The 25,760-nt window shown below is 48.5% G+C and overlaps 1 protein-coding gene across 4 annotated transcripts in view; it reads right to left on the reverse strand.

Annotated features, from left to right (window-relative positions):
* Positions 1-25,760, reverse strand: part of TNIK (TRAF2 and NCK interacting kinase) — a 167,962-nt gene that overhangs the window by 38,228 nt on the left and 103,974 nt on the right. For 3 of the 4 annotated variants that reach the window (XM_075031388.1, XM_075031386.1, XM_075031389.1), the window contains exons 6-14: positions 24,122-24,212; positions 22,599-22,729; positions 18,279-18,333; positions 17,472-17,550; positions 13,116-13,291; positions 11,418-11,484; positions 10,369-10,573; positions 1,653-1,763; positions 1,086-1,172 (exon numbers count right to left, since the gene is read on the reverse strand). In XM_075031388.1, the coding sequence (XP_074887489.1) occupies positions 1,086-1,172; positions 1,653-1,763; positions 10,369-10,573; positions 11,418-11,484; positions 13,116-13,291; positions 17,472-17,550; positions 18,279-18,333; positions 22,599-22,729; positions 24,122-24,212 (1,002 nt within the window). The remainder of the gene's footprint in view (positions 1-1,085; positions 1,173-1,652; positions 1,764-10,368; positions 10,574-11,417; positions 11,485-13,115; positions 13,292-17,471; positions 17,551-18,278; positions 18,334-22,598; positions 22,730-24,121; positions 24,213-25,760) is intronic. The other variant, XM_075031387.1, reaches the window with a different exon arrangement.

The following is a 25,760-nucleotide window of genomic DNA, read 5'->3' on the forward strand; positions in this document are numbered from 1 at the left end:
GGCAAAGCTCATTGATTTGAAAGACTCTGGGGACTGAGCTGTAAAGCATCCCGGAGGAGAGACAGTTGGGAGGACAGAGCCAACAAATTCAGAGTTGTGAACCTGGCATCGGCACTTTGCAGTCGGTGAACTGCCCCGTCTGCTGGGAATGGGGGGTGCTAGCACTGCCTCGCTGGGAAACCCTCCGAGACCCCCCCCAGGGCTGAGGTCCACTGAGGGGTTACCATTGACTTTGCCCAGATTTTTCTGGATGGGAAGAACAAAGGATCAATCCGACGAGGTGCCAAACGTCACCGGGTCAGACAAAACCCAACTGAAGCCAACTCCTCTGTAGGACCAATTCATTGGTTGTGGGAAGGGCTGCAGAGCAGAGCCAACTGTATGATCTTTCTGAATCCCTACATCTCTATGAGGTTTAACGAGTAAGTCATTTTGAAAGGGCCTTTTTAAAAGGCAAGGGCTTGCGTGAGGGTTTTTCGTTTCCCTAAACAAAATTAATAGCAAGAGCAAAAAAGAATAATCCCTGTGGATTAAAAGAAAATGCAGTGACAGTAACAGCTACCAGCATTGAAAAGGGTAACTCAAAACCAAATTAAACAAAAAAAAGAGGACATCTAGAATGCAAACAGCGCAAGAGGGAATATACAGCGTTCCTGCAGGGAAATTAAAACAAAAGCCTTCACTTGGAATATGAAAACCCACACGGCAGGGTGGGTTTGCTGGGCGCAGGCACACAACAGCTCGACCACACTCCAGCATGCTGCAAACAGCCTTCAAAACTACGTGGCAACAAACAGGGCTGCTCCTCTCATCAAGGCACGAGCATGCCGACGCCGCGGGAAGGATGCGACCAGAGAGCCGTGCACCGCGAGGGGACCCAGCCCGAAGGGGCGGCAACGGCGGGGGGAATCGAGGCATGCTCGCAGCCACGGAACGGGATGGGAGGCTCTGGGTTCGGCGGTGAGAGCGGCGTCCCCCACGCCTCGGGGTGGCAGGAGGCACTCGGGGGGACACGGGCGCACATGGGCACATGCGGACGCGACACGGGCAGAAAGCGGCAAGCGTGGCCGGGGCCTCCCATTTACCAGAAGTAGTGCTTGCTCCTGCAACAACTGCTGCTGCAGGATCTCTAACTGTCTCTGCTCCTCCTCTAACTGTCGCCTGATGTACTCCTGGAGGCATGGGCAGCAAGGATCAAAGGAAAAAGAGAGAGAAGGTAAAAGAGCCAGTATTTCCCAAGAAGAAGGAGAATGAGGTGGGCACCCGCATTCACCCCGCCCAGGAGCTGGCACCGATCCATCAGCCCGGGCACCCTCCGTCCCTGCCCAAGGAGCCCAGGGTGTCCACTGCTCTACAAGGGACCTCTGAGGTTAAAGAGGGAAAACCACTGGGAAATGGCGAACTTTAACTGGGAACACCACAAAACCCCACCCTGGGAACAAGCGGGTGGGAAAAACCTGCGTCAAGTGTCTCTACACCCGCAGGCCAGCAAGTGGATCCACACGGAAATAAATGACGGCAGTGGAAAGCGACACAATTAAGCAATTAAGCAATTTGCTCTCAAGTGGCAAAAAACGTGTTGACAAGAAAATCTCTGATTAGAGGAAGAGGAATCCCCGCCGAAGGCTATCGCCCCGCTCCCGCCGGGTTACCTGCTCGTGCTCCGCACGCCGCCGCTCCTCCTCCCGCCGCATCTGCTCCTCGTAGTGCCGCCGCTGCTCCCGCTCCTGCTGCTTCCGCAGCTCCTTCTCCCGCCTCTGCTGCTGTGGGGGCAGAAAGGCACAGGTCAGCACCCCCGCTCCTCTCCCCGGGGAGCTCAAAGTCCTTTTTCTCACCATTTTCGGGCAGCCCGGCGACCTGCAACGCTCCCTCCCACCTGAGGAGATGCCTTGCCAGCAGGCAGGTCCGTTTGGGGCGGCAGAGGGGCTTGTCGATCCCACTCTGTCTCTGGTGCCCAGTATCGGCTACAGAGAACCCGTAGCATCCTCGAGCCAGCACCGGACCACACACGTGACCCCATTTCTTCTCCCACTTGCAGGTGAAGCCAGGCAGGCAGTGCATGGTCCCCCCTCACCAGTGTGCCCGACCAGTGGGTTAATCAGGTCCCAGACACCCAGGAGCTGCACGAGCCCGTCGCTTATGGGGAACTCATATCTCAGCCCCAAACCCAGCCGGGAGGATGAGGGAGGATGCTGAGGGAGCTACTGCCTGCCAAGAGGGGAACGCATCCCTCTTAAGGTTTGTGAGACCAGAAGCTAACACAGAAGACCCAAAATCCAAGCATTTTTCCTTTTTGAAACACAAAATGAGCTTCCCTTGCTGTCCTCAGGCCACCCCTGCCCCCTGGGTCGCACCCCTGCTTGCTCTGCTCTGTAGCATCTTTCCTGACAGCGATCCAAGGCATTTTGGGGTGAAGACAACGCCTACAGCCGGCTGTGAGCTGTCCAGGCTGCGCCGAGCACCCAGGTGACACCCACAGCCCCCACACCCCTTGCTTTTACCCCAACATCTCCCATCCTGGGGAGCTGGGTTTCGCAGCAAACCGCTGCAACACTCTGCCGTGGAAGCAGAGGGGCCGCAGGCTGCTCCGCACCGCAGCCCCGCAGCCGGCACATCGGCAGAGGGCACTCAAATGCCAATATTGGGCTACCAGGACTCTGCAGCCTGCCATAATTCCATCATGCGCCGGGTGCAGCAACACGCGTGCAGCACTAACAGGGAGGCAACCTGCTGAAGCATAAACCTGGTCCTTTTTTCTCCATTTTTTTTTTTTTTTTTCCCTGCAGCCAACACACAGTGGCCGAGCAGACTGCAGTGGGGAGGCAGGCACCGGTGGATTTGGCAATGCCATGTATTTGCTAAATCACGTGGAAGGCTGGAGCCGGCAGCTGACTACGGCGGCTCTGCCCAAGGAGCTGGCTGGAGACAAAGATGCATCCACTTTAAACTGCTGCTCTGCAGTAAACCTGCACTGTATATACAGATGGATTTAAAATCCATATCTATCTATCTATAGATATCTATGTCGGTATCTATCCCTATTGTAGATATCTATCTTTAGGGATATTATATAGATATTATAGATATTATATAGATCTATCTCTAGAATAGGTATCTATCTAATACAATCCAGATCCATCTCTCGTACATTTGTAATAGATATCTAAGAGATAGATTTACTCTATTAGATAGACAGCTATTGTAGATATTACAATTCTATTCTCTTTGTTCTATATTCTGCTCTATATTCTATTATATATCTCTGCATATCTCTCTGGAGATAGATATCTCTATAGATATCTTTATAGATAGATACCTATATAAATACACCTACAGGTAGATATGTAGATATTTTAACAAACATTTAAAGACACCCCCACAGTTCAACACAGGGAGAAGCCGCTGCCTGTCTTGCTGCTACCTCCTCATCCACAGGTAACATCCACAGCCACCCTGCACAGGGACTCTGATGATTTCCTCTAGCTTTAATGTTCGAGCTGCAGCACAGCTTTAGTGCCACCTATAGCCATATTTATCAGTGCTGCTCCACTCGCCTCAGGGAAGGAAAATCGCATCCAACCTGAAATAACCTGCCAGCTCCAGACTCCGGCGTGTCCCACGCCAGGCGCCGTCACTCGCGCTGCCCACGTAAGCCGGGGATGCATGTGTTACTCCGCGCGTACGCCTGCCCTCGCTGAGCGCAACGCGAACGTGGGGCTGTTTGTAGTTTTTTAAAGTCTACGCTAGAAATTGCAGAGGATACACCACCGGGATGCGGTTAACTCTGCAGCAGTAACGGTAATACATGGGATTTCTTGGCTTCGCCAGCGCTCCCCGACCTCCTTAGACGAGCGCTGTCGGTGATGGCCATTGCTTCCATGCACTCAGGAGCACGGATCTGTTGACTAACGGATTGAACAGACATTATTACCCTGAGCTTCCAATCACAGTGTGTATCACACTGGGGTTTGGGCGGGTTTTAATGTTTTTTTTTAGTTAAAATAGCACACTGCTGAATAAAGCACATAATGCTTGTGTAGGCTGGGCTTGGCTGGCAGGAGGCAAGGCCCTGAATGCCACAGCTCTTTCTTAAATAAAAATCACCCGATTGGTCTTTATTTCCAATCCGGCAGGCGAACAAAGCCAAACCCCTCCAAGGAAGGAGACATAAGTGTTTTTCCCAGGGAGGGAGCAGCATACCACCATCCTTCCAGGGTACCCAGTGGCCCCAGTGAGCTTGCCCCACTTCTGGTCTCTCTCCCGCAAGACGGCATCTAACCACCAGCCTCCTCCACACCTAAAAGCCTATTTAAGCCCAGGAGCTGGGAATTGAGTCCCCTCCGCCAGGCAGTTTTCTTTCAAAGCCAGGCCTGATCCTGATGCTCTTCTGGATATTTAAAGGACCTCTGCGCCCTGCTGCAGCCGGGCTCTTTGAGCTGAGGCTGTGAGCGGGATGGAATATATACATTTATCGAGGGCAGGAGTACAGCACTTCCCTCCAGCTCAACAGCGGTTTTGTCAGGTCACATTATAAGCAAGTCATTTGTCACGGTTGCATTACAAGCACCTTCAGCTAAACACTGCACCGCCATCTCAGCAGAGCAGGGCTGAATCGGCAGCGGCACAGCCTCCCGCTGCGCTCAGCTGCCTTCCCCGTACGGCCTCGCTTTGGCAGCTGGCAAACATCTGGAGAGGACCTGGCACTGCAGCGGGAGAAGCCTCCAGCAATGCCCCCATCTCCCCTCTACCTCTGCTCACGCTGGTGCTGAGCAGCGCTGGGATGGCAGGGATCCTGTTTAGAGTAGGGATTGAGCTCAGCAAGATGCAGCTGAAAACTGCATGTGAAAAGTGCATGTAGTAAGAATAAAAAAAAAAAAGGGGGAGAGATTCAAAGATCTCTCTTTATTTCCCTCCTTTTCTCCCTGTTTTCTGCCCTCCCTCTCCCACTGCGAATGCACACTTCCCACGTTTCTCCAAGCCTGAAACTACTGTGTGTATTTACACTATCCAGATCTATTATTCATGCAAGGCAAGAGCGCCAATTAATTAGGACTGCATTTATATAACTCTGCAGGTAAAGCTGTATGTAGCTGCTTGTAAGCCAGAATGGAATCTTATTTGCGCTGCACTAGAAATGACAGGTTTTAAATATTGATGAGGGAAGACACACAAAGGCAAAACCTCTGGTGGGAAGGCCCTTGGAGGCCTGGCATGAAACAAGGACTTCAAAGGAGCAAGCTCACTTTGCTAGATCAGACGCATTCAGGACTACGAGCGATCGGCGGGCTGGAGCTGCCCTGTGACCCTGGTGAGCTCGGAGAGGCACCGACACTCGCAAGAAAAGGGTCCTGGAAACCTTGGCTGCTGCTCCCAAACACGAGCACGAGCCAGAAAAGAAGAGGAAGGGGAATTCCGAGTGACAAATGAAAACAAATATTCTAGGTGGTTGCGTTGTTGTGACAGGCTCATTTATCGGAGCCACCAGGGAAAGAGTGACTGTGGCTGGAACATCATCTTCCCTGACACACCGAGCACTGGAGCATGGAGAGGTGTTTCCCACTGGTGGAGAAACTGGGTCAGAACTTCCCACCATGGCAACCGGGGATCTGATATGCTCTGAACCATCGCAGGAGCTTGTAGTTGGGATCATCATGAAGGGATGCTCCATGCAGGAAAACCATGAGCTTTGCATGCTTTATAACCAAAGAAAAACCAGAGATGTAAGGCTTAGCACATAACACCTGTACTCCAGGAGCTGCAGTAATGCAGCTCTCCTTGGAAATGGGTAAGGGACCACTGCTGGGACCACTGCAGTGCCACCATGTACCCGTAGCACTGTGAGAAGGTTGTCATCTTAATGAAAATATTCCTACAAGCCATATGACACCTGCATATGCAGAAGAAAATAACAACCACCATTTGAGCTACCTAAGTTTATCTATAATTAATTGCTGGAATTTTTTTGCATTGCTCTATAAAAGCTGCCAATAGATGGTCTTCTGCTGGTTAACGTATAAAGGAGCTGCAGCAATTTTTTATCCCCTGAACATCCAGCTCTATAACTGCACTGAATGAAACCTCACATGCAAACAGCAAGATGCTTAGATTTGCTTTGTATGTTCCCTGTAAAGATCTGACCTTCGTTTTATACCTAGAAAGGAAAAAAAGCCACAACATGGCAGAAAAATGAGGTTATGTAAAGCCCTCGCTGACTACATCTGCCCACTGCTGCCAAGGGGTCTGCACAGAGATTTGTCTCACAGGATCCCTAATGCTCCTGACTGGGAGATGTTATTCCTACAGCTCAGCTGGAGTTTCGGTGGTTAAACTGGTGCAGCAAGGCTCATTCTGTGCCAGCAACAAATGGAGGGCTTATTAGGGGACTATATATATCTAGTACATGTATATACAGGGAAAAATTAAAATATACTCAAGCCTATTCGCCCTTCTGCATTACACAAATGTTTTCCTTAGTGCTATTTGATCTATTGATATTTAATTCTCTAATTTGTTTGTTGTTGGTTTTTTTTTTTTTTTGGCCGTTAGTTCTAGTGCACATTTTGAATTCAGGAGACCAACTTTGTCCGTGAGGGAAAACAAAGCTGCAACTCTACTTCCACGAAGGTCCCAGTTTCAAAGCTAGCTTGGGGATTTTTACTTCCACCGCAATTAATGACAGCTGCAAATCTAAATCTCTTTGGCTGCCCAGAAGAAGATTCAGACTTAAAGAAGGAAATTGGTCAGCTGCTGAAAAAGGAGACTCAAGTGTCCGACAGATGCAAGAAGGCACGCGAAGGATGGCAGCAGGTCTCGGGGGCAGCATGAAGTGCATCAAGAGACCCCCAGAAGACTTCCTCACTTGACTTTTTTATATATGCATTTGATGTCATTGTCGGAGCAACATTACAAGACGGTGGATTTCCCCCAAAAGGCCCTAAAATGAGAGGTACTTTGTGAGAGGTTCAGAAATCCTGGTTTAGGAAGATCAAGATGACAGAAAAAATGGGATTCCTTCATCTTGAGCTCTACTGGGTGAGGAAGCAGAAACAGCAGGAGCTCTGTCCCTGGCAGTATTTTAAAGACAAGGCTGGAAAACCACACAAAAAATCTACAGAAGGTCTGCACTGACGGAGGAATGGACCAGTTATCCCACCAACAGGCCTTTCTCCAGCTCTTTTGCTGTGCATCTCCAGTACAAATTAACTCCAGGCATTTCTGAGCTTGCCATCCTCCTAAGTCAATCCTTTTGGTGCTGCACTTGGGCCCAGCCGATGCACTCACTCAGCCTGGCCACCTTCACGGCGTCTTACGATGAGTCGGAGCTCTTTCTATAAACAGAGTAATATGCCTGGCAGTACTAAACAGGCTGACTTAGGAGCCCCAAAAGCCACCAGCGCCAAGTGTTTATTTGTCCTGGATGCTCTACCGGGTTTTAAAGGTCAACTTTATTTTGAAAATACAGTAATCCGAGTCTTCCACTGGTCTCTCCTCCCAGAGATCTGCTGGTTCAGGGCTGCCTACTGGAGGCACACCCCATCTTAGTCAGACCATAAAGTAGCATGGAAGAAACCCTGCTCCCATTAACCAAAATAAATCCAGAGCCAAGAGTCAACAACTGAAGTTAGTGCAAAGCCAGAGTAAGAAAAAGCAGAGAGGCCAAAAGGCAACAGCCTGGCTGCTGCTGAAGCGTTTGGATGCTGTTGCGATGGGTATGAGAGCTGGAGCAGCACTGTTCTCGGGAGCAAAACTGCGGTGACATAGACGGAGCCTGCTGGGCGCCTCCGGGCAGCGATACCAATCTCGGCACAGCTGTGACAGCCGCTGTTTGGTACCTCTGTCTGGCCATCAGATGCTTCCTGCCCCAAAATACATGGGAAGAACATAAAGACCAAACTATATCCGCTACTGGCTGGCTGTGCTAGAAATAATGGGACAGCCTGGGGGTACAAACCCCCTCCCGTGTCCCCGGGCAGAGGCAGCATCCCTCCCCGGGGTGGATGCTGGGACTCCTCCGTGAGCAGGAAGCTCAAGGGGAGGATGCTCAAAGCTGCTTGTGCAGCTCCTCTAGCCCACTCCCTGCAGCAGCGACAAAACTTTGACTAATTTCTGCCTCTACTATTTTTCTGGTTTCCCTACAGCGGCTCACGGCAGACACACGACACCTTACAGCCAGCAAAGCCGCAGCTGGCTGCACTGGAGAGCACTCGTCCTAACCGCTGCCGCAACCTGCCGCGTTTGCAACAGAAGGTTTGTACCTCTTCAAGGACTCCTGCTTTAATCCTCACCATAGCAACTCAGCTACGTTTCTTGCTCGCCACGCAAACGGTGTCTAGTAGAGAGGAGAGCTCATTTTACTCCATGGCTGGAGATGCAGGTGAGGCTAAACCTGGCTAGACAGACCCGAGGAGATGGGCACCCGAGAAGACACCCCTCGGTTACAGTCCCACCACCTTTCCCCACTTCTTCGCCATGGCAGCAGCATGAAAAAGCCTCTCCGCCAGCTTTGCTCCAGCAGATATCTCCCTTTCAATTTAGGTCTGAAAATTGTAAGGCAGCTGGGAAGAAGGCAATGGGTGAAGAGCCCAGGGGGGCTGTGAGAGCCACCAGAAACAGAGGCATTGATTTTAAATCCTGGCTATGGTGGCATTAGCTTTTAATGACACAGGGGAATGAACGGGGGGAACTGGCAGAGCCCGGTGGGCTGCGCACAGCCTGACCCCACAAGGCAGTGCCTCCGTAGCTCAGGGCAGAGCTCGCCAGCTTAGCAAGGGGATTAGTCCTCCATTCAAAACCAGCCTGGGAAGCAGCAAAGAGAGAGAACAATTTTCTTCTATGTGAGGAGAACATATTAATACAGCAGCAAGCATTGTATTCATTACAGGATTGCAGCTAATCTGGTGTCTGCTTTTATTCTGCTGTTGTTCTGCTCCTGTACCGCTTGCAGCAAGCAGACTGGGACAAAGGCAGAGCCAGGGTTCCTTACGACAGTCCTCAGATAAATATCTGTTGGGGCAGGGGATTTCGGGGTGCATCTACGTGCAAACCTTGTCCTCTCTCAAAGCAGCTAGCCAGCTTTAGGAAGGGTGCAGGATGCAAACAAAGCCTGACCGACAATGTATTGAACACGCCATGCTCTGCGCTCTGACAACATGACAGACCTACATATTTACCAGACTGAAAAAAAGCTTTGCCTGGGATTTGCCCGAGTTGGTTTTCACCCTGGAGGGGCTCAGAGGACCACCTCGAAGAGGGGCCATACCATCACCATCATCATCACCATCAGCTGCCTGAAATTCCTTCCTGTCTGTGCCCCTGGCCCAGGGGCATTACCCAGCCCGTAGGGAGAGTCAGGTGAAACCTGACAGACACTCTGGCTCACACAAATTAAGGGGCTGGCTGCTCTAATAGTCCATTTACTGCAAGTCCTTTTTCCAGACATATCGGTGACCTCTTCAGAAAGCTAATTTAATTACCCTTAATGTATGAACCCTTCAATCAGACACTTGGGATGAGTTCAGCGCAAGGCAATGGGTATCTTTCCTCGTGCAAAACCCCATCAAAAACCCAAGAGCAGGGAAAAAGCCCCCTTATTTTTTGGTGGACTTCTGCAATCCAAGAACCAGGAGCTAAACCAAAAGCAAGTGTTTCCTACAGGGTACCGAGCCAGGCTGAGCAGCTCAGGGACACCCAAAGTCACCCGGTCAAATCCTGCAGCTGGATTTTAAATGGGGTGGATAATTTTATGACCGATCGAATTTGTAGCTGGTATGTTAAGACAAGGGTAATGAAATCTTATGCTTCGGGGCACATATGGATCGTTGCACAAGTCAGGCAGGCATCTGCCCCTCCCCTGCAAGAGAAATTGTAATTGGCAGGGATTGGAAATTAGGGACCAAAGGGGACACACGTGGCACGTGGATCTGGGCAAAGGGCAAATGGACCTTTTCAGCTTCTCCTCAACTATAACAGTCCACAGCAGCAAATAGTGACAGCAAACTTGACAGATACCCGGATCAGTAAGAGTTTTGCCCACCTCGACTGAATACAGCTATCACCCCAGTAATGGGCTAACTCTGCTCAGCAGTTCCAGGGATCCCTTTAAATTTTGTATTTCAAGGGTTTATTTATAGCAAACCAGCATTATTACCTTCACAAGAGTTGGCAACAGCCGGAGGCGGGTACGCAAAAAGGATGAGCAGGGGGGTTTGACCAGTGCAACAAAACATTTGGGGTTACCAACTAGAGACGTTAGGACATGATCTTCTTAAACCAGGCTGAGAACAGTCACTTGGGACCTGCTACCAGAAATCCCGCTGTTCCACCCAAAACCAGCCTTTGCCAGCCCATTACTCGGCTCTGGCCAGTTACCTCCTCCAGCCTTCGCCTCTGCTCCTTCTGCTCCTCGATCCGCTTCTGCCGCTCGGCCAGCAACTGCCGCTTGTGCTCCTCGTTCTCCCGCTGCTGCTGCTCCAGCTGCTGCCGGCGCAGCGCTTCCGACCGCTCCTTGTTTGCCAGCTGCAGCCTCAAGAAATCCCGTCTCAGCGTTGACTCCCCGGGCAGGTTTAGGATGGAGCTGCGTAGTAGAGAAGCATCAGAGAAGATCCCCTCCCCGCATCCTTAAACCTCTTGCCGTGGGAAGTTCTGCATGATTTCCCAACGTGGCCCCTCTTTCCTTCATCCCAGCAGCATCCAAACAACCCACGGAGCTTGGGCAGCAGCGGATGGAGGGACGGAGGGACCACAAGTGTCGGGGCAGGGCAGCAGACACAGCGCTCTGTTCACGGCTCACCAGTAATTTATTTGCTAAAGGTTTCCTTTACATTAAGTTTCTAACCAAAGCCTCTTGTGCTGCAGTGGCACACACTATATTTAGCTGTTCACAAAGCACATTTAGCATGAATCATTGCCAGCTATTAAAATACTACGTTATCTCAGTGAAATAATGGAATAACCTGATACTAATTACAATGACTGTGAAAAATGTCACCAAAGAAAGTTCCAGCCCTACCATGCTTGCGGCAGCACCGGGAAGGTTTCATGGTGGAAAGTTACATGGAAATAGGGAGTTACACTTGGATGTAAGGAACTGCATTTTAAAGAGTCGTCTTTAATTTCACCTCACATTTCTTCCACATCTAAATACCCACACTGCATGACAGCACAACACCGCGCTGCAGATCCCACAGGCAATGGGGCACCCGCATCTTCTTCCCCAGCTTTTAGATAAGGTGATCTATAGCATCAGTTTATACCCACGCGCTATCTAGCAGAGGGAATATACTCTGTTCTGCCAGGGAATGGGACTCAGTGCTCAAACTATCCTTTTTCCATTTCTAGTTCATATGCGCCTGTAATCCAAGCTGATTTTATACAGAATTAAAGAGACCTAAGGGCAGAAATGAAATGCTGATTCTTACCTGGGCTCTCCAGAGTCATTTTCCTCCTCCTCCTCCTCACTTCCACTGTACTCGTACTCTGTCTCATCTAGGAAAAGAATTGCTTATTAGTGGCCTTTGCTGCACTTGTTTGTCTTTCCAGTGGGTGAAAACCCCAGAGCTCTGAAGGCAGAACAGACAACTCTCCTTGCGTGACAAAGAATAAGCAGCATTATCTCCCTGCATTTTCTGCTTTTGGGGGGGGCTGCAAGGCCAGGGAAGCACGGGTGGTCTCCCTGGGTGCTGGCACCCCGCACGCCTTTGCTGGCCGGCTGGAGCGCTGCCAGCAGCGCCAGCACAGCGGGCAACGGCCCCAACAGCCACAGATGCTCAATGCAAAGATGGTGGGTGTCCATAAAATAAGAATATATGCCCATATAGCAAAGACAGTGAGGGTCCCACTCCTTCAGGAGGGTTCTTCAAAGGGAGGTGCACCACAAGCTACTGAAGCCACAGGCACGGGAAGGTGGGATTTAACTATGGCTCTGAAGGCACCAACTCTTCTGTCCCTAAACATATGCTCTTCCTATGCAAATCCATGTATTTTCCCGGCAATGAAGACATCTACATAAAAGCCCAACTGCAACGTTGTGCTACATACTGTGATTTCTATTGGGATATCATCTTTATCAGATGAAGGGAATGATAGTAAAAGAAAGGCTTGCATTTATCCAATTACTCTCCATCTCTAGGGTCCAACCTTCATTTGCCAGACTAAACACATTTAATACTTCACTGGGATCCCGTTTTATTGTTTTGATTGTAGTGAAATCTATTACAAGGGGCTGGAAGGTACGCATGAAAAATTAATACCGCTACCAATAAGAAAAGAAATAGTGACATATTAATTTGCTGGATTCTACAAATGAGCTTTCAAATTAAAATTCGGTTCACAAGCAGCTGAATACTTTAACAAGTTTCTTCAGCTATCTGATCTCCCTTTCAGAGGACTTTGATAGGGCCCAGAGAGTTCACTGAAAACATTCAGTTTAATAGGTTATTCCCAGTCAACGGAATTGCTTTGGGGCAAGGGTCTTATCTAGATGTTCGTTTGCACAACTCTGCTCATCACTGGTGCAGCATGAATGTCACGTAGATCAACAGACTTGGCATGAAATACGTGACCTGGGAAAAATTCAGCTTAGCAGCTTCTCCCTCCCACACGCCAGTACGCATATATGCAGACGTAAATTTTATACCCACGTTTTAATGAATCAAAGCTTAAATGTTCCATGTGGAAATTACCACCTGGACAAATAAGGCACCATTTTTCATCGGGGAAAAAAAGATTTAAAAACATTGATTAGCTCTAATGACAGTCACCTGTAGGCTTCGTATGAACACCGATTGTTTTGTTATGGATATTTATTTTCGTTTCAATGACTGAGAGGAATCAAATCAAACAAAATAATCTGACCTCAAAACCGTAAGAAGCGTGGTCACCCAGAAGGACCACACCTATTCAATTCAACCAGTCTGCAAACAAACTTGGCTGTCTCAATAAGGGAAACTGGTGCTGATAACATGAGCAACCCAGTCCTCTTTGCCTTCCTTCCACCCATATGCTTTGCCCGCACGGATGCGCCTTGGTCTACGCTAGGGATCTCCAAGCACATGGCAGAGGTCAAGGATTGCCCAGAGTGCTGCTTCTCCACTAACCCTTCTCGCTTCTCCACTAACCTTTCTCGCCTCGCTTCTTCTTAGTCCTGTCGATGTGATCCTTGAGCTGGATGCGGACCTGCCTTTCGTTGGGCTGGTCACGGATGAAGGGATGCTTCATCAGCTGCTCCGTGGTTGGTCTCTGGCTGTGGTTCTTCACTAGGCAGCTCTCAATGAAGGACTGAAACTTTTTAGACCTGGCCAAGGACAGAAAAGGACGGTACAGAAAAAACAGGTAAATATATCGATTCTCTTATTAGAAAGTGAGGAACCTGTGGGTATTTGAGAAGATTGTTTGGCTGCTACACAGTTCTTGCTCAGACGCAGCCTTCCAAGAGGATTCCCATGACCTCGCTGTCTCAAAGCTGCACCATCACATGTGCCCTCTATCACTTTGTCCTCTCCTACTCTTCCCATGCATGCTCCTATCTATGCCTTCCTGGTGCAATTAGGAGAAACCACCATTCTGCTGAGTCTGGAGAAAGCTGGGAGCCATCAGTATGACCTGACCAGGGAATCACCAAAGCTAGATGTCCTCAATGGCAACCAAGAAAATGCAAGGGAGTGTTCCTCCTCCCTTCTCTCTGACCTGTGAAACTGCAGGTGGAAACGAGAGACAACACATACGGATATAAATGCAATTCCTTAATGGATTGTTTCTCGTATTTTATGGCCCCGGGCCATGTTTCAAGAGATGCACCTTTCTGAAGATGAGCAGGGCAAGCTAGGTTGATGATTTTTTTAAGTTTAACCACCCAACATTACATGGCTTGTTAAAGCTCAGACAACCTCTGAGCGATGCTCGCTGCCTGCAGCCCTTCCCTGCTCTCTCAGGGAGACCCAGCAGCGTTACTAACCCCCTGGGTCCCGGGGGCCACCATGCCCCGCTCCCCCTGACCACAGATCCAGGCGAACGGGACATGCTCTTTGGGCATCACGGCTTGGGCAGAGGTGGGAACATGGCTGTGGGTGGCAGAGCCCAGCCCCTTCTCACAGCCTGCCTTCAAGCAAACAGTTAAATTCAATCTCAGCTAAAACAATTTCAGCCAAATCTTTAATAAACAGATTTCTCTTAGTCTCAAGTGTTGCATATCAGAAGTTTTCCTGGAACTAATTTCATCACATTATAAACCCAAGAGAACAGGGATTTACAAGAGAGAAAGATGTTGACAGGCCACTATACTCTACGTTGCTTTAGCAAATAGGAAAATGAGTGTAAATTAATGTCAGAAGCCAACAGATACTACAGAATTGCATTAAAAGTAAAACAATAAACTTTCGGGGATTTTACTTTTAAGCTGTCAGACTAAAAGTGATTTATCTTTTAAGTGCTAATCCATCCAAATTGAGATGCAAAAGTAAAATAAACTACTGGATCCAATTAAATCCTCCCTCCAGCTTTATTAAGGAGCAAATCTTCCTTCCCCACCTTGCCTCAAGAAACCTAGTGTCCTGGTATATCCAGAAGGGACAATCCATGCAGTGCTCAAAAAAAACCTGCTTCTAAAGTATGATTCTCCCCTGTTGGTGTGAAGCTGGAGAGACTCCAGTCCTGGATGTGTGGTCCAGAGCACCTGCAAATATGGTTGAGGTGAAGTAGCTAAAAAGTGATCCTCCAGTAAGTGATGGGTTTGCCCATCTCTTGGGGATGGGGGTCCCAGTGCCCTATGATGCCCTGACACCTTTGCATCCTGGAGCCGGCTAAGCAGCTATGGATAGGGACCAGCTTAGGCTTCTGGTTTTCCTGAAATCTTCCTCTCCAGAAAAGCAAGCCTGTCCAGTGGCACAGTTTGGCCCTTGCTGGAGCTGGAGCAGAAGACAAGGGCTTTCTCCCTGGCTCTGATCCAGGAGGGCACCGTCACGCGTCTCATCCCCTCCCCGGGCGCAGGTCAGCCCACCTTCATGAAACACGTGCTCCTCCAGCTCCTGGGGTTTGTAAAGCTTAAATCAATGTTTGCAAAGTCTTTGCAGCTGCTTGGATGAAAAGTGGTATCACAGTGCAAATATCACCCCCTTAACAAAGAGCTTTTGTCATCTCTTATAAAGGCAGGGTGAGGGAGAGTTTATGGGAACAACATCACTAAAGTTCAAGTCCATTTTACCTGCGAAACGTGGGAAGAAGAAAATAAAGCTTCATTGCTGGCTGGCTTTAATTGGGAAAGAAAATGATACCAAAGAGTCTTTGATTTCATAGGAAGACAGCGCTATTTTAAAAGCAAGTTCAAGGATTTAGTAAGCAACAAAAGTATTTTCCTCTCTGGGATTTTCAATTTGGGGCAGCTCCCATGCCTGCATTCCCTCTCAGCTTTCCCTGACTTACTCTCAGAGCTGCTGGGGTCACTTTGCTATTTCATTCACATAAGGAAAAAGATGGTCTGCCCGCTCAGTGTACTTTTAGGTGTTGCCAGGCACAAAAGCAAGGACAAACTCAAGGTTCAAGTTGAACTTTTCTTCATTTTGCTTTTGTCTTCTGATCTGTGCTTGTGAAAACCAACCCAGTGATCGCCAGAGAGCCACTGTGAAAGCCCGGTCAAACATCTCCAGTCTTCTTGGGTTGGGCTTGCAGAACTCCAGGACCCATCTTGGCCAGGTCCAAAACCTCCAGCTGAGAAACAAGCCAAGGACAGCAAGTTTGCCCGGTGTCCCACTGAAAATGCTGAAAAAAATTGCTCTTAAGGAATCGGTACGAGTTGGTGGAGCTTCGTCTGGATCCTTCGGAGCTTCCTATCGCAATGAAGGCTTGGAAGATGGATATAGGTTTGAGCTGCCTGGGGAACATGTGTCCCAGCTCTGCTCATGGAGGGGTTGAAGATGGAGTTTCATTACACTATGACTTCCCAGGCGATCCTTCTCTCCAAGCAGCCGGGATGCCGTCGCTGGCACGGGCAGAGCACAGCCCTGGACAGACCAGCTGAGCCCGGGCAGATACCACCACGGTTCACCACCACGAAACGTGTGAACCTGAGACAGCCGCCAGGCACGCGAGGGGAAGGCGATGCCAAGAAATGTCCCGGCTCACACAAAGTGCATCTTAGGGCAGGGACGAAAATACAACTTCCATCCCAGCTCCATTTTTACCTTAAGGAGATGGGGAAATGTTCTGCTCAAAACCTGCTTTCATCAGCTCCCCTCTGCCTGGAGGCTGAGGAAGCCTTTGCTGAATAAACAGCACTTTTGTATGAAAAATAAACTCTGATAGTCTTACAATCCATTTTGTGCTGTAGCAGTGAGGATAATGAAGTAGAGGGCTGGTGATCTGGCAGAAAACAAGCGTATAAACTATTTTCTTAGCTGACTAATGGTATCCTCAAAAGGGTGGGCAAGGAGAGCAAGCATCTTTGACATCCTCTGCAGACCCAGCCGGGAAAGGTCACTCTCCTCCTGGTTTGGTACTGGAGCAGTTGATGATTGGGCTGACAAAATTAAGATGCCTCTGCTAAAGCCTGGGTGAGTTTTCAGAGGCTTGTCCTAAAACCCCAACACCATGCATCCGATGCGGAGGACTCCAAGCCCCTCTTGCTCCTCTCCCAGCAACAAAATACCTGCCGCTGTGGCACCAAGTGTTTTCAATACCTACCAATTGCTCTTCCTTTTTTGTGTGTGTCTTCAACAAGATAATAAGCGTAATTTCCAGGAATAAGGCAAAACTTCCCCCTACAAGCTCAGCCTATCTGGGAGCAAGGGGCAGTGCTGCCTCTCTAACATCTGGCAGATCTTTCCTGAGCAAACCGCTACTGAACCTGGGGCAGGCAAACAGCACGAACCAAAGATGAGTATTTTTAAGGACTCCAGCTCCATCGGTACAGAACATACAGTAACAAAACAACATCTGCTGGGCTTCAGGAATATTTTTCCTACGGGTTTTTATTGGCATGCCCTGCTTTTTTTTCAAAACAGTGATGTATTTTTTCCTGCAAAATTTTAAAATAAAGCCCAAACTAAGTACAAATCTCTGCATTCCTGGGCCTTCAAGATAAACTATCCTTTTTTTTGGCCTGGATACATGTTTCCACTTGAAAACGGAACCTGACTGGAAAGAAACAGGAGCCAAGCAAAGTGTCATCTGGCTTCAGGCTGCACAAACCGCCTTGGAAAAGCCAACTCTGCACTGCGAAATGGCAGTGTTTTTGAGAGCGTTCCCCTTTCTGCCTACCTAGGAAGCCCTCCATCCCATGGTGAGCGACTCCTGCAGACCAAATTGTCTCTCCATAGGAGATCAAGACCCAAACTTGCACTCACTGGAGTGATGCTGGAGACCGTCACCAACCCCTGAAGCTATACAAACGTAAGCACCAAGTCCCCAGCGTGCCTGGGCTGCAGAAACAAGTTGCTCCAGAAATGTTTTTACAGTCGTTGAAGATTAAGAAAGGGACTCACCACTTCTTTGATTTCAACCTCGGGGCCGGGTTGCGGGGGATGAGGAAGAGGGCTCTCATGGGATGCATGTCACAGAGAGCTGCAATTTGCAAGAAGAGGCATTAAACACGGCACGGCGCTGCGCAGACCCCTCAGGTTTCCTAAAGAGAGGCTACACGCCCAACTGGGGAGACCCAAGTTTCCTCTGAAGCTACAAGACCTGCATGGCAGGGGATTTGCAGCAACAACCCCCTACAGACAAACCCTGGCCCGGCAGCAGCCTGGAGCTCAGGGGAGAGCTGCTGACCCCAGCCGAGCGGCGTCTGTGTCCCCAGCATGGCCGGGCTCCGCTTTATTGACTTGCATTTACCAGCACACAAGGATGGTCCCAGGATAATGCTGAAAAACCCACGGCAGTATGACCTGTGCAGATGCACCAGCTGAATCCAGCGTGCCACTACCTGTGTCACCGCCGAGGTGGGTGAAACACCAGCTCTGAGGAGCAGCATTTTACCTGCTTCCAGTCCTCCACCCCTTCTACAGCTGTATTTTATTTCAGGTAACTGAGTCCCAGAGTGCTTAAGTGACATATCAGGATTCATACAAGGTTGTGTGCCTTTGCTCACCACCTATCCCGTCCCCTGGGCCATGCTGCCCTGGCAGCTTTGTCCCTATGGACCCTGTGAGCTCCATCCCAGTAAGCGCAGGCTGCTTGGGAAAACCTCTGTACCGTGTTTCTTGCACAGAACTGAGCGCCGGGTGGTGCTCAGAAAACCCCAGCACATTACAACCCCGGGTTAACTAAAGCAGAGCAATGCAACTACTTACGGGGAGCGCCTTCCGCCATCTCAATGGCCGTTATCCCCAAGGACCACAAGTCGCTCTGTAAAAGAAAGCAGAGGGACATACATGATGCAGAGGAGCATCGTCACAGTGGTGGGCATTGGGCGAGGGGGGAAGCGTGGCTCTCCCCAGCTCAGGGGGCTCAGCCCTGTGAGCCGGGTCTCCGTGTCCTCTGCAAGCCCCCGGACCCATACCTTGGGAGCTTGTGTCATCCTCCTGCCATGTGTTGGAGCTTTAGAAGAGGCTCTCAACCCCACTGTTTATCCCAAGTTTTCTTTCAAAACCTTCCAAGGCATTTTTGGTGTGGGACACGGCCACCTTGCTGGGGCAGCGCTCCCAGTAGCTGTGGTGAGGGCGCTGCCTGGGGAGATGCTGATGACCTGAAGGTCCCCTGGTGAGGGCACCTTAACGAGCCCTGTGCACTAACGAATGAAACCCCAGCTCCTGGATGAGCTGGTAACAAACTATTCCCTGGTTTCAGAGCTGGAGTAAGCAGCAAACCTGGCTGCCGACTCCCTGCTTAAAGCTGGGTGATACACATGCATGGATTTGATACAGCTCCAAAGAAAACAGGCTGGCTGGAATAGATTAAAAACATGAAGTATCTTGAGATACCTCAGGAGGCTCTTGTATCATGGACTGCTCATTAAATAGAAGCCTGAAAAGCGGCATTTCGCCAGTGGAAGGAGAAACGGACACTTTTATTTACCCTGTTCCCAAGCCCTGCTCAGCCCACATGGTTGGTTGAGTCTCCCAAATGATCAGAGCCCAGAGAATGCACCTATTTGGAAAACTCTTTGATTTCGTACTTGTATCACTCTTCCTTTCATTTTCCCCCTTGCGAACAGGGACATCCATATCCCCAGCTCCCTGCCAGAGAGCAGCGGTGAGCTGCCCTCCAGTGCCTCCTCCCCACCCCGCCACCGCTAACGAGCTGCGGCTGCACCTCTAGATCTGGTAACGAGCCCCAAAGGATGGCTCGGCTCTCCCGGCAGCAGCGGAGGCAGAGACAGTACGTGCCCGGCGAGAGAAAACGAGCACCTTTCCTAACGGCGCTGCCGCAACTTGGTTTTTTGGCAGAAGGCGGCTAATTCATTATTCTGGATGCTGCGTATAGGGCTGCTAACGATTCACAACCCAGCACCGGCTGCATTGGGAACAGGACCCAGACTAATTTTGATGCCTTCAATTCAAGCGCAGCATCTCCTACCTGAGATGGGAGGGCAGCAACGGCAAGGGCAGAAGCTGCAGGTGCACAGGGGACCAGGACAAGCCCGATGCTACGTCGCTCCAGCTGATGTTTGCTGGAGACCGCCTCAACTCCAGTTGGGTGGAAGGAACGGACTCTGCCTTCCACCCTTCCTCCTGCACCTCCAGTTCTCACGTCTTGCTCTCCCTTTGCCCTGTTCTCTGCCACGTCCCTGCAGTCTCACTTCAGTTTTCTCCTCTCCATTTCAAGAGCTGCCCTTTCCAAACTGCCTCAAGTCTCTAAACCTGCAATTTAGCGAGTAAATCCCAGAAAGGTTGTTTTTTCCAGCACAGAGCCCCAAAAGCTCAGCCAGAACGAGAGCAAGCCTCTAGGGACAACATACACCATCCAGGAAAGACAACTTGGATTTTCAATTTCAAGGCACTTCTCATTTTTAACTCAAGTTCTCCCCTAACAAATGCCGCCTTTGCTACACATCTTTGTACCTGCTTAAAAATTCTCTCTCAAATCTTATTTCCAGCCCTTTCACAGGACAGTCTCATCCATTCTTTGTTTCTGGTCAGCTGGGATTTCTGCCGCATACTTAATTATCGCAGTCTTTCCACATGATTCAGCACACATGACCCGTTCCCCTTGGGTTGCCGCTGAACTCCTTCCAAATTCCTAGTGTGTCTTTCCATATCGAGGTGCCCAGTATTATACGCAAGATGCCAAGTGATCTTAAAGCTGGAGCAATACAGAAAGAGATTATCACCTCTCTAAGTCTCCCAGAGAAAGCAGAAAACTCAGCGGGAAGCACACATTTTATAATGAACTGGAATTCAGTGGGGTTTTTTTGTGTGGCATTTTTATTTTTGAGTCTGAAAAGCTTTTCAGTCCACCCAGCAAAAAGATGCTGTGCTAATATATTCACATTGCCTTGACTTGGGAAGGGAAGCAAGCTTCCTTTTTCTGCCCCCCCTTTTGATTCTAAGCTTATTGACAAGATATCTCTAAAGAAAAAAGGAAAAACGTCTGGGGGAAAAACCAATAAATAACCTCAACAATGTGGGGTTTCTATTTGTTCTTTTTGAAAGTGGTTTATTTTTGTATTTACTGCCTCCTTCCATAGATTACACAGGCATCTCTTTCTGGCTAAGAAAACAGTGAGATCAGAGGCTTTTTGTCCAACAGATTAAGCCTGCAAGGATTCCTTTTTTCACCCTATAAATCTCATCTTTTGTATTCACTATTTTAAGCCAGTCAGCTAAACCTGAGAGCATCTGATTTGCATCCCTTTAAAAAAAAAAATATCATTTACATTTCCCCCACACACACTTCAAAGCAAGAGCATCAGGTGCAGGGATGTGATCTGGGGTACAGACTAACGTCCAGTGGCTCCCACACCACCACGAGCTCCGAAAACACCCTGCAGTGAGTGTGTCGGCAGCAATCAGCCTTCTGTTTCATACCCCCAGCCAAGGGAAAACGGTCAATGCCAACTTCAGAGACGCGAGCGCCCGGCTCGCTACGAGCATTTGATCCTCGGGGACAATAGAGGGATTCTGGTCCCGGCGTTTGTGCATCAGTCAACGGCATATTAAGTGCCCTAGTTATTCTGGAAAGAGGAAAAACCTTAGGGATTTCTAAGGGTAGAAAGTAGCCTATGAAGATACCAGTCCGTTTTTTTAAAAAAAATAATAAAAAAAAATAAAAAGCTGCGATTAATTAGAGCGTTGCACCAGGCGGCTGTCACTGGAGAAGCGGCGAGAGCAGCTAGCACGGGCTGCAGCGCTGCTACGAAGCACTGCCATCAGCAGAGTTGAGGGAACGCCTGTTGTAATTGGTTAATCAAAGAGTATTAAGTAATTGCAGATTAAACTATTTCTACATGTCCTTATCATTAACGATTTATGTAACCCCGAGTCTGAACTCGGACTGGAGAGCTGCTCTCTGGAAAACCATCAGTTCAAAAGTTGACTGATGCACTTAAACAGCTGCAATACCAAAGCATCGCTTGGTTACTTTAAAATCCTCCATCTCAAAAATTTCTCTGAGTGATTGGTAATTGCACCCCAAATCGTACCACGACGGTGGGCTGTTGCACTACTACATTTTGGTGTCCTATTGTTAGAAACCAGCTACCTAGCTCCACACCAGAGGGTCTCAAAGTCCTTTTTAAACATTACCTTGTAAAGTGACCTCTCAGCACGCGCACGAACGATTTAGAAATTCAAATTCTGCACGCTTCAAAAAACCGAGGGACAAAAAACCAAGGGACATTTCTACAGACGTGTGTCCAGAAACTTGCAGTAAGGCAGAAACAAGATAAAATATATTAAAGCTCTCCCTGCTTTAAACATCAGACCTCACTGTAGTTTGAATGGGCAGGTGGGACTCATAACCCTCCTGCGGACCTGCTGCATGGCACGGGGCTCTGTGCCACGTTATAACTCAGCAGCAATGTTGTGCTGCCACCAATCCAAAAATAAACTTCAAACAGGCTAGAGAGACATGTGAAAAGTAGGTCAGCCCCCTAAACGTCTGATTGTGTGGCAGCCTTCAGATCTCCCAGCGAATACCAGCCTGCAGGCCAGAAGATGTGATTTTGCCCTTTCTAAACCTGACCTGACTTCTCTCCAGAGTAAATAGAGCAAATACAGCATGTTTGCCTGTAGTATTTAAACATGCAGCACTGAAAAGCAGGCTAGCAGGTAGGAAGCCTCAGTCTGACACCTTTCTCAGCATGGGGAAAGACTTCTTCACAGTAAATTTGGATACGTGAACAGCACAACAAAGATTCACATCGGACCTGAATTGGCATCTCAAAATCCAACAGCCAAAAAGCAGGAGGAGACTACGCTGCTTGTCAACATATTTTTCAAAGCTGCAAGAATATACTAAATTCCTGAGTGCTCAAGTTTGTGGTACAGGGGCATAAAATCTGAGCTCATACCAAGCACCTGCTTCAGATGTTTATGATCACAACTCCCACTGCAAGCACCAATAAGTGCCGCTTTAATTCCTTCCCTGCCTTACTAGTAAACGTGCTTGACTTTGCGAAGATTACACCTGTAATGACATATAAAAGAGTAGGAAGATGCTCGTTTAGGTACCTTAAAGTCGTAAGTGGCATCGGGATTTTCATCGCAGGCAATGACCTCGGGGGCCATCCAGTAAGGCGTTCCAATGAAGGTGTTTCTCCTGCCCACCGTTCTGTCCAGCTGAGCACTGACGCCAAAATCCACTGTGGATCAGAGAGACACCAGGGCATTGTAAGGTCGCAGACAAACCTGAGCAACACTCTTCTGTCGAATGTAAAACATTGAGTTCATTCAGACCAACTCCTGTGCACGGTCAGGAAAGAAAGACGTGGCCAGAGACATCCCTGTTTGGTCTCTGCTGGGATCAACAGAGGTCAATCAAGGACAAACCTGATCATCTGATGTCCAGGTTTTGTATGAAACCCTGTGCCTTTTCCTCCTTGCCAGGAGGCAATGAAAAGAAATCACAGCTCCCCATACTAATGAGAAACACGGTTAGCAACATGAATAAGCGGCAGCCTTTGTTCTATGCTTTCTCATTTGAATTAAAGCCTGCCAAATACTGGTAGAAGCCTCATTTTTCTACCTAAATTCTTGCTAGAAATGGCAGAAATGCAAAAGACTTAAGGAACTAAGGGCCAAGGACAAAGGCCCATAGGGAAATGTCAAGCAGAGAGCTGCAAAATGAAGCAAAACCTGATGAAATCAAATCAGTGAGAGAATACTCTATGGTCCACTAAGTTCACTTTGCACAACACAATGGTTGGAGATTTGCCCTAGAGAATTTCCCCTTGGAGAGGAATCTTCACCAGCATAAAGCCAAACGAGCTGGTGGTGCCATCTGTTAAGCTGGGGTTTTATTCTGCTGTAGAGAGAGAGGATAGACATGGGAAAATAAGGCTTGCACCTCACTTTACCAGTGTAAGGGATCTTTCATCACTAGCATAAATTAAAACGTGCCAAGACAGCCTTAATAACATCGGTGCTGGACAGCTGAGGATATCAGCACATCATCTGTGCTGATCCGCTGTCTTCTGTATGATCCTCACTTGAATGCCTGGTCTTCTCCAGGGTGACTAACACCGCGTATGAAATTCAGAGTACTTCGTGCAAATTAAGCTCTCTCCAGCAGGTTATCTTGGAAAACAAGTCTGGATTATGGATTAGATAATATTAGATTATTACTAAACTGAATGGATTATGATCCTGTAGGACACTACTATCAAGCTGTGGGGGAACAGCCTTCAATGATGTCTGGCGATGCACACAGGGCAATTTTCAACCTGGGGGATGAAAAAATGGTCTTGATTGCTTAACCTGTATCTGATGGCAGAGCTGCCCAAACTACCTGTCTGAACAGAAACACCACTGCAAGCACATCTTTGCATGCAGAACTTGACCATCAACCACGGGCAGTTTATTGCACGGCACTTGGTCAACAACACCCAAGGTCACATTATTGAGGCTGCCATGAGAGAAAACACAGAGCAGCTCCAAGTATCCATCCCCTCTCACCAAGTCATGTACAAGTCAGTTTTGCTGCTGCTCTCCAGCCAGCCCACTTGCAGTTTCCAAGAGCTCTAACCCACTCTTACCTAGTTTAACTTCTGCATTTTCCGTCAGCAATACATTCTGTCCCTTGATGTCTCGATGAATTACTTTGTGCTGGTGTAGATGACTCAAGCCCTAGAGAATTCAGAGAAAGGTTAGAGGAATCCAAGTTCAAAGCATGTTATTTTCTGACATTCTTCCTCAACCAATTACGCTCCAGAAATGAAAGATTCACAGTTGGAGTTAAGCACTTGAGAATGCTTTTGTTTATCGTGTGTTCAAAATACTGTCCTATGTCACACGCTGGGAGGACATGCCCGGCAAGTGAGACGCCCACCGATGGGCTGTATGTGTCACAGTGGGTGCTCTCCGTTGCAGGAGAACCGTCATTTCTATAGGGATTAAAACCAACCTTTCAGTTTCTGCAGGAACCCATATTAACCAAATTCCTCCATAGCTCTAGACATATTTTCCCCCATGTGCTCCCTTGCCTTAGGGAGCCATTTTTGTGGCAGAAATAATAGAATGGTTTTGTCTCCTTTCTGTATTTCCACCATCCAGAAACTGAAGAAAACAATTCTCTTGTTATATCGGTCCAATAAACTGGACTTCAATAGACTGAAAAGCTTGTATTAAAAAAGCTACCATGCAAATACAAATGTTATAACTTGCACATACCCCTAATAGAGACATAGCTCAAATTAAAAGCCTGTCTCAAAGGCTAAAGGTAAACTAGCTTTTCTGTTGTGCTTTTTTATTAGCTCATTAATTTCTTTTTGCAACCTACATTTTTATTTCATTCATTTATTATTTCAGCTTCAAAGTAACATCCACCTATATCGCCAGCTTAAAAAATATGGATTACTTCAAAAACTAATTTTGTATTAGGTTTACATTTCACATTAAACATTCATATTTGAGGAAGAAAATAATTTCTGCTATCACTGCTGGTAGTTATTACTCATTTTACGCTCGTTACCTTTGGACACCACCATGGAATAGGTTATATCTGTACGGCAGCCCTTTTTTAGCCGCGTTATACCTGGTTAGAGGCACCTTTGTGCACTGGAGGCAAAGCAAAAATTTCACTGAATTTCAATAAACCCTTTAACGACGTGCCTCGTGTTAGAATTACAACTGGCTGTCAACTTCTGAACCAAGACTGAGCCACCTTCTACAGCACAAAGGTGGGCGCCTTTCACCACCTGAAACCCTACGGAGGTCACCAACCAACCGCCCCAGCGCGCGGCCAAAATGCAAGCGATGACACGCGACGGTGGCCCTGGGACATGAGTCAGTGGCTGGGTTCTGACTCACTGCCAGGGACTATTTTAAGAAGTAGGCTCACAGAGCTCATACATTTAAAATAAGCCCATGTAACTGTGGTTTCCTGGCACTGAAAGCAGTGTCCGTACAACAACGGATTAGCTAGAGCGCCAGTATCTTCTGCACATCGTGCTGGTGCGGACCGTGGCGTGCGGGGTCAACAGAGAAGTGCTGTGTCACCTCTGGACACCAGCGGCAGCCTCAGCAGCAGTGTCAGACACCTTTTCAGAGCAGTCATTTTGCCTCATTTTCTTTCACAGAATCATAGCATCATTTAGGTTGGAAAAGTCCTTTAAGATTGAGTCCGACCGTTAACCTAGCACTGCCAAGTCCACCACTAAACCATGTCCCTAGGCA

Source organism: Buteo buteo, chromosome 7 (assembly GCF_964188355.1).
Source record: "Buteo buteo chromosome 7, bButBut1.hap1.1, whole genome shotgun sequence".
Lineage (NCBI taxonomy): Eukaryota > Metazoa > Chordata > Aves > Accipitriformes > Accipitridae > Buteo > Buteo buteo.